Here is a 16,720-nt window from a genome sequence, read left to right on the forward strand (position 1 = left end):
TTTCCCAACTGAGAAGCTACCGGCAATTCACCTAGAACTTGAAGGGAATCTCAGTTTCACCTGAGAACAGGTAGTGAGAGAGTTGTACCTTTCATGGCACCCTTTGTTGAAAAACATTCGTTTTGTTGTATTGCCGCTAGGTGAAGACAATTTGCATTCTTTTGGCAGTTAGCCGAACGTGACTTTGCGTTCCTGATTGATTTATCATTTTCTTCTTCAAGCCGACAGCCGGTAAACAAAACGAGAGCCGTGGCACTTAGCAGTGAGCTACAACACGCTAGCGTCATCTGTGATCCGCTCCAAAGCGCCATTTGGTCCCGGGCCAATTTAATTAGCATAGAAGCTAAGTGTTAACAGGGAAGCGGCATCAACAATAGATCACCAGCGTTTTATCGGACGGAGGTAAATTGGATTGTTTTGTCGGGATCCCAAACATCAGCAACAAGTGAGAGACGGTCAAGTGTTGACGTTGTTATCAGCGGGAAATCAATTTAATAGCACTACGGATGCTTAATTCCATTAAGGACTCCTCTGAATGACCTTATTATTGGACTCATTTTCTGGATGGATCAGTTTCAAACACAAAAAAACTCGGAGCACCAGTGGTACAATCATACAAATATATTAGTTTTATTCAATTATATCCTTGACTTTGTGTACGCCGATATAGAAATAACTGCATATCATATTCGCAAATGCGGGGTGAATGTTGGAAAGGGTTAGCGACAGGTTGAAGGGGGGTTTTGTCAAGGAATAAATACTTGGGTGGAGTGTGGAAATGATTTGGCGCATGCAAGCGTGCCGTTCCAGTCTTGTTGAGGAAGGGGAATCTACTATGTACTCCAGTGCCACTTTCTTAAAGATATATTCCTTATGTGTTTGCATACAAAAATATGTGTTGTGGTAGTTTGGATGGCTGGAAGACGAACAAGGGGAATCCCTCTTTTCCAATTTGGAAGACAACGATTATTTTTCCAGAAAGAATGCCTTGCAATTTAGAGTTTGTGTAATATAAAGAATAGAAGACTCCATTTTGTGGATGGACGCTATGTGTGAGAACAGGTGTGCAGTTCAAATCCTGTCGCCGAGGTCAGTTCGTTGTTCTACGTTTGTCTCAGCAAATCAGGAGATTGGATGAGGACGGAGGACAATCTGGACATCTTTTTTGTTCAATTTTTTTGTGTGTGTTTAAAACTCGACTGGAATTTTGTGCTGCATAAGGAAAAGACTGGAAAGGTCACCCAATGGAAAATCAAATGCAAGATGGCACAGTGTAATACGGTCGCTCCCATTTCAGTTCATATATACGAAAAAAAAAGAACAATCATTAGCATCATCATATTATAACCACTACTACGTAAGAGGATTGAAGTCGAGAAAGGAAAAAGGACACTGTCACTCTTGTCTGCGCTTCCCCTCCTTCACCCTCTTACTCACTCGTTTTTTTTTTTTTTTTTGGTGTGTTTTCTGCTGCATTGCAGATGTGGTGAAGGGACTCCACTGCAAAGTAATGCGCATGCACACACACAAGGGCACATACAAATCAAAGCCTATACACGTTAGCTCGCAATATCAATTTTAATCTTGACTCCCCCCCCCCCCCCCCCCCCCTCTCCACCCGTCCAATCCCCTTCCGCTACCCACCGTCTGTGGCTGCACCTTGTTAATAGTGTTTATTGCTTTTTTTGGGGAGGGGGGACTCACGCTCATTGATTCTTCCTCAACTCACGCATTGCATTTCCTTTTGCCTTCATATTGTATTCATATTTGGCATATTCAGGATAAGTGTTAGGAATGTGGACTACCTCCAACATCCCCCCCACCCACCTCACCCGCCCACTGCCCAGTCAGCCTGGGGTGACCCTCACTGCAGTCTGAACTGAGGGAGTCCCCCGGCACAGGAGAATTTTTACAGTATTTTTCTGCTTGTGTATGAGGACAAATATGCTAATCTTGTTGGCTATTGTTAGTAGACAGTGGTGCTTTGAGATAAGGATTGAAATTCATCAGTTCTTGGTCCGGTTATAAAATATTTTTCCACTCCAATGAAGTATATATTGATAAAAAAGTCAACTTATACTTTTTAAAGGGGATGTCCAAATTGCGGGTTTTATATCATGTGTGACCGGACGTTTGGTCGCTGGTCTTTTGGTCCCTTTTGGTCATCGGTCAAATGTACTTGGATATTTAAGAGTACTTAGATATTAAACTATCTCTCTTAGATATTAAACTCTCTCTCTTAGATATTAAACTCTCTCTCTTAGATATTAAACTCTTTCTCATGAATATAATTTTGAGAGTTGGCTTCAACAACAAACTCTGTCACCATTTGACCGGCAACCAAAAGGGACCAAAAGACCGGCGACCAAATGTCCGAGGACCCCACATACCGTATATTAGCTTGTAAGCCGTACCCTTAAAAAGGCCTTAAAATCCTATACTAAAATATACCGTATTTTCTCGCATATTAGCCGCCTTCGCTTATAAGCCTTAAAATCGTTGAATTGTACAATTTCTCGTGTATAAGCCGCCCCCTGATTCTCAATTTTCACCTCCATATTCATTGATTTAATAGGGAGGACAACTGGGTTAATTTGAAGGGTAAATCTTAAGAAAAATCCCGCTTATATGCGAGAAAGTACGGTATTTCACACACGTAAGATTCCTTGCAGATGATAAAGAATATATTATATCCCTTTTCTTATCATTTACTTAGTATGTTCTGACAAATTTACACATTCTAACTATAGTTTCTTTTTCGGGGGCTATTATACCGGTTAATTAGAACTTCCATGATGAATGTAATAATTAAGGGATTTTCTAATGACTCGGCAACTCGTTTTATCGTTGAAGAATCATTACCGCCATAAAATTGATCCAAACACTTGAAAAGCCTCCTAACTCATTACCTAGCATAAACGACAATTGTGACAAACGACTTAGAGTGAATAAATATTTCGTTATTTATTTCCCACTATCTAAAAGCACCACTGCTTTATTATTATTATTTTTTTGGCTAGCAGGGAATCAAAACCAGGTAATATTTCGTCAACAATGCAATCTAGTTAAAACATTCCACCTCATCTTGTGCCTTTTTAACTCCAAAATAAACACATGCTTTTCGATACAACATCATTAAAGTGATACACAACTCAGCCCTCTCGATATAAACCCGTAAAGAAAGAATTCCGATAAAGTATTGCAACAGAGAAACGTCCCAGCCCTTAGAATAAAGTTCTTAACGAGTATCTTCACATAGTCTTAATTCTGTTCTCGCAAGGTGGTGTTTAATTAAACATTTGTGTAATTACTTTGAGAAGAATAGTCAAACATTTAATGGATTTAGTGATCCATAGGGGATGACTGGTCAAACATGGCAACCCGGAGGTCTATTTAGCGATTTAATTAAGGTCTAAAGTGCTTCCAACGGGTGTGAAAGAAAGGGCTTAACAAGAAAAGAAACATTATGTTCATTTCTTTGATAGATTCAGTTAAAATGAACTTGGATTTGGATCATTTTTCTGCAAAGTGTTTTTTTTTTTGTAGTTCAGTTCATTCTGCTATCTGACAATTTTGGGTATACAGTGGTACCTTGACATATGAGCTAAATTTCGGGCAAATATTTATCTTGAGATATGTGACAAAGTTTGATATATGAGCAACATTTAACAAGAACATCATGGGCACTGTCTTTCTGTGTAATGTCTCTACGAGCACTGGGTGGAGCTCTGCATTTTTTCAGTAATTTTTTTTCGCATTAATCAGTGCAAATGGCGGAGCTTGATTGCTAATACGAGAGGAGTATATACTACTTCTTGTTGGCAAGTGGTCGTGCGTTATCCTATTCTGAGGACATTTTTGTGCATCATTTTGGGACTATTTTGAAGGGAAGACAAAAGCAAACAACCCTCGATAGGTTGCATCTGAAAGTCAGGGTGGAGGCGGGGCCAATAGAGCCAAACCGGGAGAAGAAAGTGATCAAAATGTAAAGCTGAATTAAAATTAAGTTTAGTGTAAGGTTAGATTAAATTTATTTTTGAGTGTCTGCAAGTTCATTTAAATTTGTTTGTTATGTTACGATTATGTTGCCGTGCAAAAAGTCTAATTTTAGTACTATTAAACACATTTTAGTAATATTAAACCACTAGTTATTTGATACTTTATTAATAGATGGCGAATTAGAACAAATTAAACATTTTTTCCAATCCAATATCCTGTTTTGGGTATTTTTGTCAGAAGGTTGGAACAAATTAATTTGTTTTTAGTTCATTTCAATGGGAAAAATTCGTTTGAGTTACGAGAAAATCGACATACAAGCTCAGTCTCAGAACGAATTAAGATCATATCTCGAGGTACCACTGTATTATTTAACTCCTGAAGTTAGACATTGCCTTGTGGTCAGTAAAATACTATCCAATTGTGATTGACTAGTTTTCCCGACACTTGAAATTTGTATTACATTTATTCCATGATACATTCTTCATAAATATTTGGAGGATCCAATCCCATGGCGTAGTATTACTCTACCTTGTTTTGGAAGAAAATTGTATTACTAGTTGTTTTATTCCAAACATGGCCGGATATGTTTACTTTGAAAGGATAAATTGGGTTTACGAAATCCTTGTCATTCAGAAAGTTTATCCCATGAATTGCTTTTTAACGAGTAGACAAATTGTGATCAAAACTCTGAACAAAAATTGGAAGATTGAGTATAAGCTTCAAAATGGTGGTGAAAAGATGACATCACACAGGCTTTCTTAAAAATTGCTAACGTGCATGGAAGACGTCGATGTAGCCGGTGGCTTAAGGACCAATTAAATCAAAACAGCATTGCATCCCATTAAGGTAAATGCCAGGAAGACTTTTTGCTCGGCCGCAGGACCGACTTCGAAAAATAAAATGTCAGCTAAAATGGCAAGAAGGCCACACCTCCAGTTGGCATTATTGCTTCCCAAATGGTAGTCATAGCGAAGTTAGGACAAGGGACCCTGTTGAGTTTCCAGGCAGAGGCCACGTTGCAGGACCTGGCAACCCTGTTCAAGTCCCGCCCCCCGTTGTATCTCACAGCGCTAGGATGTCGAGGTTTTGGTTTTGCTTTGAGGGTCTTTCTTGCCGTTTTGGTGCACGGGCGAGTCACTGGAGGTCTTGGGGGTTTTCCTAGGGGGGCTCTGCTCAGCGACGTCATGCAGGGATGGCTCCCGGTACATCGCCACTATATGTAGAGACGGAAAACAAAGAAATAATCCGCTTTTAACGAAGAATTTGATGCGCATTACAGAACTCCCTTAAAAAAATCCAGTAATACATTGACATACGAGTAATTTTTAACATCTTTTGCCTTGGTTATTGTACAAGGAGGTTTAAATTTTATTGTAACGTAAGATTTTAAATAATTTTGAAGTGTGTAGTAATCTAAGTACATTTAAGTTCAAAATTAAAGTTTATGTTATGTTACTACAACTTGTCTGTACTGAATAATGTCACATTTTAGTATTAAAGATCATAACATCCAAATAGGTATTTGTTACTTTGTGAGTAGGTGGTGAAATACAACATATACAAAATTGTAATATCTTATTTTTGGCGTTTTTTTCCGAGGGTGGGGACAGATTAATTTGTATTTCATTCATTTCTATGATAAAAAATGAAAATACAAGTAAATTAACAAACGAGCTCAATCCCAGAATGCATTAAGCTTGTATCTCAAGGTATTACTGTATGAGAGAAAAACACTTTAAACTAAATCTGGAGTACTACACCCTAAATTGTATTTAATTCATTTCTATGAGAAAAATTAAGATACAAGTAAATTGACATACGAGCTCAATCCCAGAACAGATTAAGTTTGTATCTCAGGTATTACTGTATGAGAGAAAAACACTTTAAACTAAATCTTAAGTACTACATCCTACATTTCTCTTTTAAAATGTTACTATAATATTGGTCCATAAGCTAAAATAATGAACTATGAGTAATGTTTATGTAGAAGAAAAGAAATTTGTCCTCTATTACTACAAAAACCCAAATTAAAACTCAACTGTGAACTACTTCTCAATTTTCGTTGAATTATAACGATTTGTATGATATAGTATTTGTGTGGTTATTAAGCCAAAAGTATCTGGAGCACTTCCCGATATTGATCTGCGGTACCTTCAATGAGTTTGGGTAGAAAATGTGCAGCCCCCTTTGTCTTCTTAACCCGATTTCCCTTCATGACTTGCCCGTCCCGGTTGATGCCGATGTACCACGCCCGGCCCGACTGCGTCTGCCTATAGAGGACGGACGAATAGGTGACGTAGTAGTTCTCGAAAACGCACTCTTTGAACTTGCACTCTGGCGTGAAGTGTTCCTGGAAGACACACAAAGGTGATAGGTGAAGAATAACACAGTTGGGATAAAGGAATGTCGGGAAATGGAGCCCACTTTTCATCCTGACAGGGTTACTGGAGCGGGATCCTGATGCCATTATTTATCCTGTAGTTGCTCCAAACAACATCGGGGCCAAAAAAACGTCCCTCCCACCCCCTTTGCGATGGTTCAGTGACCCTGTTTTCCGACACGGTTCACAAACCTGAATTTACACGCCCGTATCGGACCATACTTCAATATCGGGGCGTCCCCACTGTGAAGCTACCTGAGTCTTACTCTTCAGCAGATGCTGTTTTCTTTCCCCTCTTTCAAACGCCATGTTCTGTCTCTCCTTGTTCACTTGGTACCCCACTCGCATCCCTCAGTCATGTTGTAACCTTGTCGAGGAACAAACCAATTTGCAGGATTGATTTGGAGCCTTGATGTGACGGGTGAGTGGAAAAGGCCTGAATAAGGACTTTGCTCTCTCTCTTTTGGATTCTTTCAGATCTCCTTCCCAGTTCTTCTTTCTTTACTTGGCGCCCACAGCCTTGCTAAACCATTCTTCTCATGGTTATCATTTATTTTAAATCCATAAACTTTAATTTGGAAGATCAAAACAACTCCAAGTTCCGCCACAGTGAGTCAAATAGAATTTTGCTGATTTCAATTTTGCCGGTTAGATTTGAACCTCTTGTACTAGTATAGGTATTTTACAGCAGACCATACCATTTTTGGGAGTGGGGTGAAGAGTTACCGATCCTGACACCCGATTGGTTAATGTCGATGTCCGTACTGATACCGCTTTCTTCTTTTAATACCAAATTATTGTATAGTTGCTTTAGATTAGATTAGATAACGTTATTCATCCTGTATGTTAATTACCATATTTTCCAGACTATAAATCGTACTGTACTTTTAAATACATAAAATTTTTCTCTTAAATGGACAAGGGTGCCCAATCAGTCGGTGCGCCTTGTTTATGCACTGAATTCAAATTTTGTCATATTTACCGCGCCTTTTCTATTGACAAAAATACAAAAAACTAACTCGCATATCAAGTTTATTTTTAAATAAATTAAAATTTTCTCTAAAATAAACATGGCGCCCAATCAGTCAGTGCGCCTTGTTTATGCACAAAGTGTAACATTTTGTAGGATTCTGACTGCGCCTTTTCTTTCGATAAAAATATACACTCACAACTTTCAGGCTGTGCGTCCCATAGGGGTCAAAATAAGTTATTTTTTCTAGTTTTTTGTTGTTTTTTTTTTTTAGGGTATATCTATCTCAAAAACTGAATATATATAGACTGTTGTTTTCTATTTTACTTTGGTCTTGTTCTAGGATTCTAATCAAAAAGTAATTTATACTTTGGCCAGAGAATTATATATATTCTTTTACCTCATTGGCTGTTCTTGAAGTTTCTAGATGTCCAATCCATTTGAAGTAAATGGGTGGCAGCAAATGTACAAACCGTCAAAACGCCTCCTCCTAACAATCTAAATCAAACTTGAGCCTGTAAATATTGCCTCCTCATTTTACAAAAACACTCTATCACAAATAATGAATGTTAATGAGTATTGTCTGCGTCTAAATTTGGGGGAGGACAGAAAATTGTTTATTCTCCCTTGCAATTAACTAAACCCGTGCTCTCTCTCTCACACACACCCCAGGGTGCCGTCAGTTGCGCTATTTTGTGTGACAACACACTCATTTACGGAAAGACATTATTCTCAGGGAACGCACGCGGGGGGACGGAAGCACATCTGTCTGTTGAGCTTTTTACCCTTACGAGCCGACATGGCGATTTCATCATTTTCCCCTTGTGGAACGATGAAAGGTTTCCTGGTCACCTTGAACTTTGGAAATGAAAACCGACGTTGTCTTTCTCGCCACATCGCCTTTGTGTAAAGATACCTATGAGCACTGGGCGTAACGGTTGCAACATGGGTCGAGCATTTTAAAAAAAACGAACATTGAGGCATGGAGAAGCCAGGAAGTACTTTGTAATCTTTGCCTTGGTTATTGCATAAGAAGGTTTAAATGTAGTGTAACGTAAGATTAAAATTTAAGGGTGTATGTATAGTCATCTAAATTAATCGAAGTCAAATATAAAGTTTGTTTTTTTCCAATGTAGGATCCTGTTTTTTGGTATTTTTTCAGAGAGAGAGTAATTTCTATGGGAAAGGTTCATTTGAGATACAAGTAAATTGACATACGACCTTAGTCCCGGAACGCATTAAACTCGTATATCAAGGTATTACTGTATATCAGTCTACATTTGACATTTTCTGCAGTTTTTTAGCGGAAATCACCTCTCAGTTTGCAGCTGTTTGGAGCACGCTATCGTTACGTAAACCTCTCAAACCATGTGACCTTCGCATATTTCCTGTGACAGTCGGTGCCCTTATCACTCACCCGACATTGACAGAGAGAGAATGGCAAGAGAGTGGAATCGTTAATAAATTAAAATGTGTAAGGCTTCATTAGCTCAACATTTTTAACGGTTATTTTTATGATAGATTTTGTTTGATTTTTGCTACTGTAACATGGTTACATATCCTTACTAATATTAGTTTTCTCATGTGTAGAAGCTGTAAATGATATATTTAAATAAGGAAAAAATCTCTGTGAAACATTCAATCATTATTCTATATTAAAGAAATATATGAGATTATAGTTCTTGCTTTATGTGAATATACACTCTATGTATGTGTGAATATAAACTGTCCTCCAATTCTAGTGTGTCCTACTGAGAAAGGATTTAATGTAAGACCTCTCCACAAAGTCAATAAGCATTAGGCGAGGACAAAAAAAACGGGATTATTCTTTGATTGGTTCAAATGAGAGGAACTTGGAATGGGCGGAGCTTGTTCTTAAAGACGCGAGTATATTATATCAGCAGTCAGGGGGAAGGGATTGTGGTATATGTTGACAACTATATATATTTTTCCATTTTAAAATAGTGTGGCAAAAGTAAAACTTCAATTTCTATTTCTGTATTTTCTCGTATATAAGCCGCACCCTTTAAATGGTAGAATTTGACAATTTCTCTCGTATAAACCGTTCCTTGATTCACAATTTTCACCTCCATATTCATGGTTTTAATAAGAGTACAAATGTGTTACAGAAAAATCATAGTATGCACTATTTCTAAGATACTTTATAAATCTAAAGTATCGAAAGGATGTTGGCTGAACTTAGACAAATTCAAACAGGTAGTCAGGTGATCAGTACAACCAAGAAGTGTGTCTGTGGTGGTCTACTATGAAGACCCGAATAATAGTAGGCACTGGAATAATAGTAGGGAGTGGAAAATTCCAAATGAATTAATAACAGTAGGCACCGGAATAATAGTACTACTACTACTACTACTACTAATATTCATTATTTTTGGAATTTTCCACTGCCTACTATTATTCCGGTGCCTACTATTATGAATTCATTTGGAATTTTCCACTCCCTACTATTATTCCAGTGCCTACTATTATTCGGGTCTTCATAGTAGTTTGTCATTGCTTGGTAAGATGGTGACGCCCTTAGTAAAAAATGGCAGGTACAAGTTTGTTTTTTCACATTTTATGCAAGATACAGTTTATTTTTTCTTGAATTTCATTCATAGACTTCAAAATGTGAGAACATACAGTATTTGGCATTTGGATTTTTAGTGGTACTCCCCCTCTGTTGATATTCTCAATACATAGTCCCTAGGGCTCAAGTTGTGTTTATCATTTTTTCTACTACTTTCCCCCTGTGTTGGGAAGATGCCGGATGCCCCGGTACCGATCAGCCCCAATTATGTCTTCCAGCTTCTCGGTGTTTATACCTGACTGCACATGTGGCTTTGCTAAGGGCATGTGGAGTGAAGCCAAATTGAACAAGGGAGGAAGTGTGTGTGCCTTTATTGTACAGTTTAACACAGCGTGACCCCCCCTTCCATCCGCACCCCCTTCTACGCGGACACACATAATGTCCCTCTTGTCTCTACCCAGGGGACTTTTCCACACCATGGGTCTGATAAAATGGGCCACCATGTCCTTAGCTGAGCTTTAATTTTTTTTCTCCTTACACAGGTTGTTCTTGTTTTACAGAAATAGAACCCCTGACTGGTTGTGAATTCTGTTTTAATTCCTGTCTTCGACCTACCAATGGGATGAATTGATTATTGGATTGTACGTCGCACACCTCAATTTTAAAATTATTTTTTTCTCAAAAGCGTCCCTTATATGTGGCTTAATATTGGTCAATTTATTATGGGAAATTCCTTTTAGCAAAGCTCCTCCTCCTAGTACTAGTACTACTACTACAACTACTACTGCTACTACTACAACTACTACTATAACTACTATTACAACTACTACTATAACTACTACTACTACTACTGCTGCTGCTACTACTAGTAATACTGCTACAACTACTGGTACTACTACTAGTAGTACTACTACTACTAGTAATACTGCTGCAACCACTACTAGTACTCCTGCTGCTGCTACTACTACTAGTAATACTGCTACAACTACTGGTACTACTACCATTAATACTGCTACAACTACTGGTACTACTACTAGTAATACTGCTACCACTACTGGTACTACTACTAGTAATACTGCTACAACTACTGGTACTACTACTAGTAATACTGCTACAACTACTGGTACTACTACTAGTAATACTGCTACAACTACTGGTACTACTATTAGTAGTACTCCTATTACTAGTGATACTGCTACAACTACTGGTACTGCTACTACTATTACTATTACTACTACAGCTTCATCTAGTGGATCTATAACAACCAACTACTACTATAGCTCTATCTAGGCGCACCTTATAGAAAATACGATAATACACACTTTTTTATGTTTAAATTGAATAGAAAATTATCTTTGAACAATAAAGATATGCATGTGTGTGTAGTATACAAACCATTTCATCTGGAGGGCCGTTATGTCTTCCAACAAGGCTGCCAAAATTAATCGAATAACCAATGCGATAGATGGTAAAAATTTGCAAAGTTGCTACATTATTGACAATCCCTCTCGCTAACTCTCAGAATAACCACTCCCCCTTCCCCAATACTCTTTCGCCTCAAGGAAATTGAGGAACAACAAATCCACTCAAAGAGTAGGTAATTGCCATGAGCGATGTTGTGGTGTTCTTTTCAGTTTTTCTTCCAGCTTTCGAGTCGTTTGCTATTGTTGCCATTCTGCCTCTCCAGGCTGAAAGCTTGTTTTGAGAGGTGAGTGCAAAGGCAAGGGGAGTGTTTAATAATACAAGTGACGTTTGCAAGCGCTGACATAAAATAGGTGATTTTGTTGAGCATTTACGGGTTTTTTGTGTCTGAAACGGCACGACTTTGGAATCAGGTGTGTATTTAGTTTGAGGTTTTTCTATCATCGGTGTCACTGTCTTGCTGCACCTTTGTCATAGATCCATGCATCTTTGTAATAGGGAATTTGTATGTCCCTTGTCATAGAGAATTTGTATGTCACGAAATCTTGCTCTAATTAAACAGTTGATGTAGAAGTACAGTCGTCGTGTTTGACCTTGTGAATGTTCATAGTGGACCGGAGATTTTGGTGCCGAAACCCGGGATCGAACCAGGGACCTTTCTGCAAAAGCTTGAAAATCTCACTCATGTTTTTTGCGTGCTTTACTTGTGTTTCACCTTGTGAATAATCATAGTGGACCGGAAATTTTGGTGTCGAAACCCGGGATCGTGGACCGTAAATTTTGGTGCCGAAACCCGGTATCGTGGACCGGACATTTTGGTGCCGAAACCCGGGATCGTGGACCAGAATTTTTTAGTGCCGGAACCCGGGATCGTGGACCAGAGGCTTTTTTTGCATAAGCTTCAAAATCTCACTCATCTGTCTAGCCGTGCTTTATACTTGTGTTCCCAATACTCTTTCGCCTCAAAGAAATTGAGGAACAACCAATCCACTCAAAGAGAAGGTAATTGCTGGACATTTTGGTGCCGAAACCCGGGATCGAACCAGGTACCTTTCAGCAGAAGCTTCAAAATCTCACTCATCTGTCTTGGCGTGCTTTATACTTGTGTTCCCAATACTCTTTCGCCTCAAAGAAATTGAGGAACAACCAATCCACTCAAAGAGAAGGTAATTGCCGGACATTTTGGTGCCGAAACTCGGGATCGAACCAGAGACTTTTTTGCATAAACTTCACAATCTCACTCATCTGTCTTGGCGCGCTTTATACTTTTATTCCCAATACTCTTTCGCCTCAAGGAAATTGAGGAACAACCAATCCACTCAAAGAGAAGGCAATTACCGGACATTTTGGTGCCGAAACCCGGGATCGACCCAGGCACTTTTTTGCATAAACTTCAAAATCTCATTCATCTATCTTTGCGTGCTTTATTGTGTTCAACCTTGTGAATGTTCATAGTGGACTGAACACATATCTCAAATTGCTCTTATGTCGGGGCACTCGTATGTCGAGGTATGACTGTACTGCCCTTCTATCTCAAAGGCAATATCCTGTTTAAAAACGTCCCATTAGGCTCTCCGGACTTTCCCTTCTTGCAGTCATTAAGATATTGAATGCGCTTGTTGATCAACAGGACGCAGCATGTTTTAGCAGCGTAACCTTTCCTTTAATGAGGTTGCACTGCTCGGATGGTCACCTTTCGCAGACCGGGTAGATCATTCCTCTTCCCGCATTGCAGAGCCGCCTTTGGATTCATCTCGGGTGCTACAGTTTCTAGCCATATTGGCCCGTGAGCATATCAAAAAAATCAAAAAAACGCCTCCATCCTCAATTTCTTTCTTGTAGCTTTGCCCTCTATCTTTCTTTTGGAGCATTCAATTTGAAGAGAAGAGCCCAGCAGGTTGTTTAAGGTCGGGTAGGGAAACAAAAGAAACCCCGCCCCCCTAACTTCTGGTGTCCTGCTTTACCTGGTCGTCTCTCAGGGATTTTCACCATTTTTTATGGTGGCTTGTTCACTGTGTTAACAAGAAGTGGGTCACATTCGCTCTTTTAAAACACAGGTGTCAGAGAGTACTTTATACATATTTTCAATTGGTTTCTGTGTTGTTTTGTAGGCTGATAACCAACTTGTTAGGCAGTAATTCATGAATGATATGATCATTATTTTTGCTGACTCGTGTTTTAGATTACATGTGTCAAACTGGCGGCCCGGGGGCCAAATATGGTCCGCCGAATCATTTTGTGTGGCCCGGAAAAGTCAATCATGAGTGCCGACTTTCTGTTTTAGGATCAAATTCAAATGAAGAGTTATAGATGTATATTACATGTCCTGATTTTCCCCCTTTTAAATCAATAATTGTCATTTTTTAATCCATTTTTTCTGTGTTTTTAGTTCAAAAATCATTTTGTAAAATCTAAAAATATTTGTAAAAAAAAGCTAAAATAAACATTGTTTCAGATCTATAAAAAACTGAATATTCTGAATAAAACTGAATAAAATCATATCTAAAATGGTCCACGTGAAATCAAGTTGACACCCTTGTTTTAGATTGTTTCTAAAATTAGACAAATTTAATTTAATTTAATAGCGATAGCAATACCCTCAATGGAACGTGATCTGACTTAAGAGTGCTGTTTTCTTACCGAAGTGTATAGATAGCCCTCGCTGTTCATGGCCACGTAAAGCCCCGTCTTGGTGCTCTGGATCGCCACAATACGGAGCCCCACAGGAATCAAGTTGAACTGCACTGTTAAAAAAACCACAAAATAAAGAATACAGTACAAGTTAAAAAACATTTATTGCTCTACATTTCGTCTAGTGACAAATGGAGGTTTGAACAAGAAACGCACAGAACTTTTCCATTGGAGTACCTCACCCTTAGCTTTTTTTGTAGACGCTAAGCCCCTCCCACACCTTGACGTATTCCTCCTTGTCTTTCCTGAGGGGCTCCTTTTCTATTTGCTTCATCGATTTGTGCATTTCAAAAAGCCGCTTTCGCAAATGAGCCGTGTGAGGACAAATAGAGGGGACAAAAAATCAAAATGTCGGCTTTATTTGGTCCCAAGTTTCCTTGCCGTGCTTTTTTAACAACGCTTTGACTTTACTTGGACCCTCTCTTGCATCATTTTAGCCTTCAAACTGTCATCGTTTGCTTGGTTTCGCATTTTATAATAAATGGAGTCTCGCTATCAAATCCATCATCACCACCAGTGGTGCGTCGGGATCTTGTTTCCCACAAGGTCCTTTTCTCTTGCTGTGTTTTATTCAATTTGACTATGAAAAATAGAATAGATAAAAGGGGAAAAGAAGTCCTTGTTTACTCTTATTCGCTGTTCCCTCGGGGTGAGAAAATGAGAGAGACGGGAGGAAGTCGTTGCCAAATCAATCCCGCCAGTCAATTTGAGGCCTGGAGATCATAGAGACAATAAATAAGGGAAGAGAATTTGAAGGTAGATTGGATGTTGTGAGATGGTGACAGTAACTGGGTAGCAAATCTGTACTGAAGTTTTTTTTGGGGTGGTTCTCGGGATCAGAAGCTAACTGTTAAACTACTGCTGACCAAAAAATATATATCTACACTTGTATCTCAACTTATGAATGTCTCTACATGCGTCAAAGTGGCGGCCCGGGGGCCAAATCTGGCCCACCGCATCCTTTTGTGTGGCCTTGGAAAGTAAATCATGAGTGCCGACTTTCTGTTTTAGGATTATATTCAAATGAAGGGTATAGATGTATTACAAATTTCCTGATTTTCTCACTTTTATATCAATAATTGTACATTTTTAATGATATTTTTCCTGTGTTTTTAGTTCAAAAATCATTTTGTAAAATCTAAAAATATATATAAAAAAATCTAAAAATAAACATTGTTTTAGATCTATAAAAAACTGAATATTCAGGGATTTTAATCCAGTTCTTTTAATCCATTTATAAAAAAAATATCTATTATATCTAAAATGGTCCCATCAATTTTTAACAGCGCTTTTTTAATCCAGTTCTTTTAATTCATTAATAGAAAAAACAATTTAAATATTATGTGTTCATATATTTTGTCAATTTCCCAAAAAGTTTGCCAACCTACGCTCTTCAACAACAATAAAAAATATTTTTGCATGTCTGCCATTAACTTTAATAGCTTCATAAATCATCTTTCTTTTCAATTTTTTAACCATTTTCAAAGTATTTAGTTGGTAATATTGGAATTGATTAAAGCTTTCCGGCTACTGATGAAAAATTTAAGTTACAAAACCACTTCTGGAACCAATTAATTTAAGAAATAGAAGTGTCACTATGCTTATAATAATAATCAGATATCATTTTTCATTGCAATAGGCTTCAAAGTCATAAATCAAAGCACCACTGTATTGTGTTCTGTTCTATTAGCTAACCCATCTAGCTTCTTGTCGCTCACTATTCCTTAAAGCGCTCACTCTCACAACCCTGTTCCTTTTCCCTCGCAATTCTCAAATACCTTTGATTTCTCTCGTACTCAATGATATCCAGGCGGACAAAAAGACTCCGACAGTTGCAAGGCAGGGGGCGCCGAGTGGGAAAACTAAATAACATTTCCATCTAACAGCGGGAGTCGCTATTTAAAGAGAATGAAAGTAAGATGACGACACTCCTTGTGGGTTTCGGATCTTCACGCTAAGAGTTAACATGCAGATTTCATCAGCACCCTCAAGTCACGTTCATTTTGGCTTTTAAAAATATATATAGTTAAAATTAGTGGCTGATAACTATTGCAGGGTTTGTCATTGTTAGCTGGGGTTGATTGATTTCACATTGTGGTTCAGAAGATTAATTATTTTAGAATTTAATCAAAATATAGTGGCACAATCTCTATGAGCACTGGGCGGAGCATTGCATTTTTTTCATTGTGTGTTTTTTTTCTTGTTAGTCAGTGCAAATGGCGGAGCTTTATTGCTAATACAAGAGTATTTAATACTTCTTGTTGGCAAGTTGTGATGTGTTATCCTATTGTGAGGACATTTGTGTGCATTGTTTTCGGAATATTTTGAAGGGAATAGAAAGGTAAACAACCCTTGATAGGTTAAATCTGAAAGTCAGGGTGGAGGCGGGGCTAATAGAGCCAACCCAGAAGAAATGTATCAAAATTTAAAACTAAATTAGAATTAAGTTTAGTGTAAGGTTAGATTCAATTTATTTATGAGTGTGTCTGCAATGTAATCCAAGTTAATTTCAATTTGTTTATGTTATGTTACGAGCATGTTGCTGTGCAAAAAGTCACCTTAGAACAAGGGTGTCAGAATCTTTTTGTAAATAAATGGATTAAAAGCCCTGAATATTCAGTTTTTTATCGATCTAAAACAATGTTTAGCTTTTTTTATACATATTTTTAGATTTTAAAAAATGATTTTTGAACTGAAAGCACAGAAAAAAATGATTAAAAATTTACAA

General features: G+C 38.1%; 2 protein-coding genes across 2 annotated transcripts in view; one reads left to right on the forward strand and one right to left on the reverse strand.

Annotated features, from left to right (window-relative positions):
• The window catches only part of LOC144213327 (tubulin polyglutamylase ttll6-like), a 69,531-nt gene that overhangs the window by 16,770 nt on the left and 36,041 nt on the right, over positions 1–16,720 (forward strand). The gene's annotated exons all lie outside the window — the stretch shown is intronic.
• The window catches only part of fgf11a (fibroblast growth factor 11a), a 33,217-nt gene continuing 20,551 nt past the window's right edge, over positions 4,055–16,720 (reverse strand). The window contains exons 3-5 of the mRNA XM_077742005.1: positions 13,942–14,045; positions 6,151–6,349; positions 4,055–5,212 (exon numbers count right to left, since the gene is read on the reverse strand). Of these exons, the coding sequence (XP_077598131.1) occupies positions 5,070–5,212; positions 6,151–6,349; positions 13,942–14,045 (446 nt within the window). The 3' untranslated portion in view covers positions 4,055–5,069. The remainder of the gene's footprint in view (positions 5,213–6,150; positions 6,350–13,941; positions 14,046–16,720) is intronic.

The sequence above is a fragment of the Stigmatopora nigra genome, chromosome 20 (assembly GCF_051989575.1).
Source record: "Stigmatopora nigra isolate UIUO_SnigA chromosome 20, RoL_Snig_1.1, whole genome shotgun sequence".
NCBI classification, from domain to species: domain Eukaryota; kingdom Metazoa; phylum Chordata; class Actinopteri; order Syngnathiformes; family Syngnathidae; genus Stigmatopora; species Stigmatopora nigra.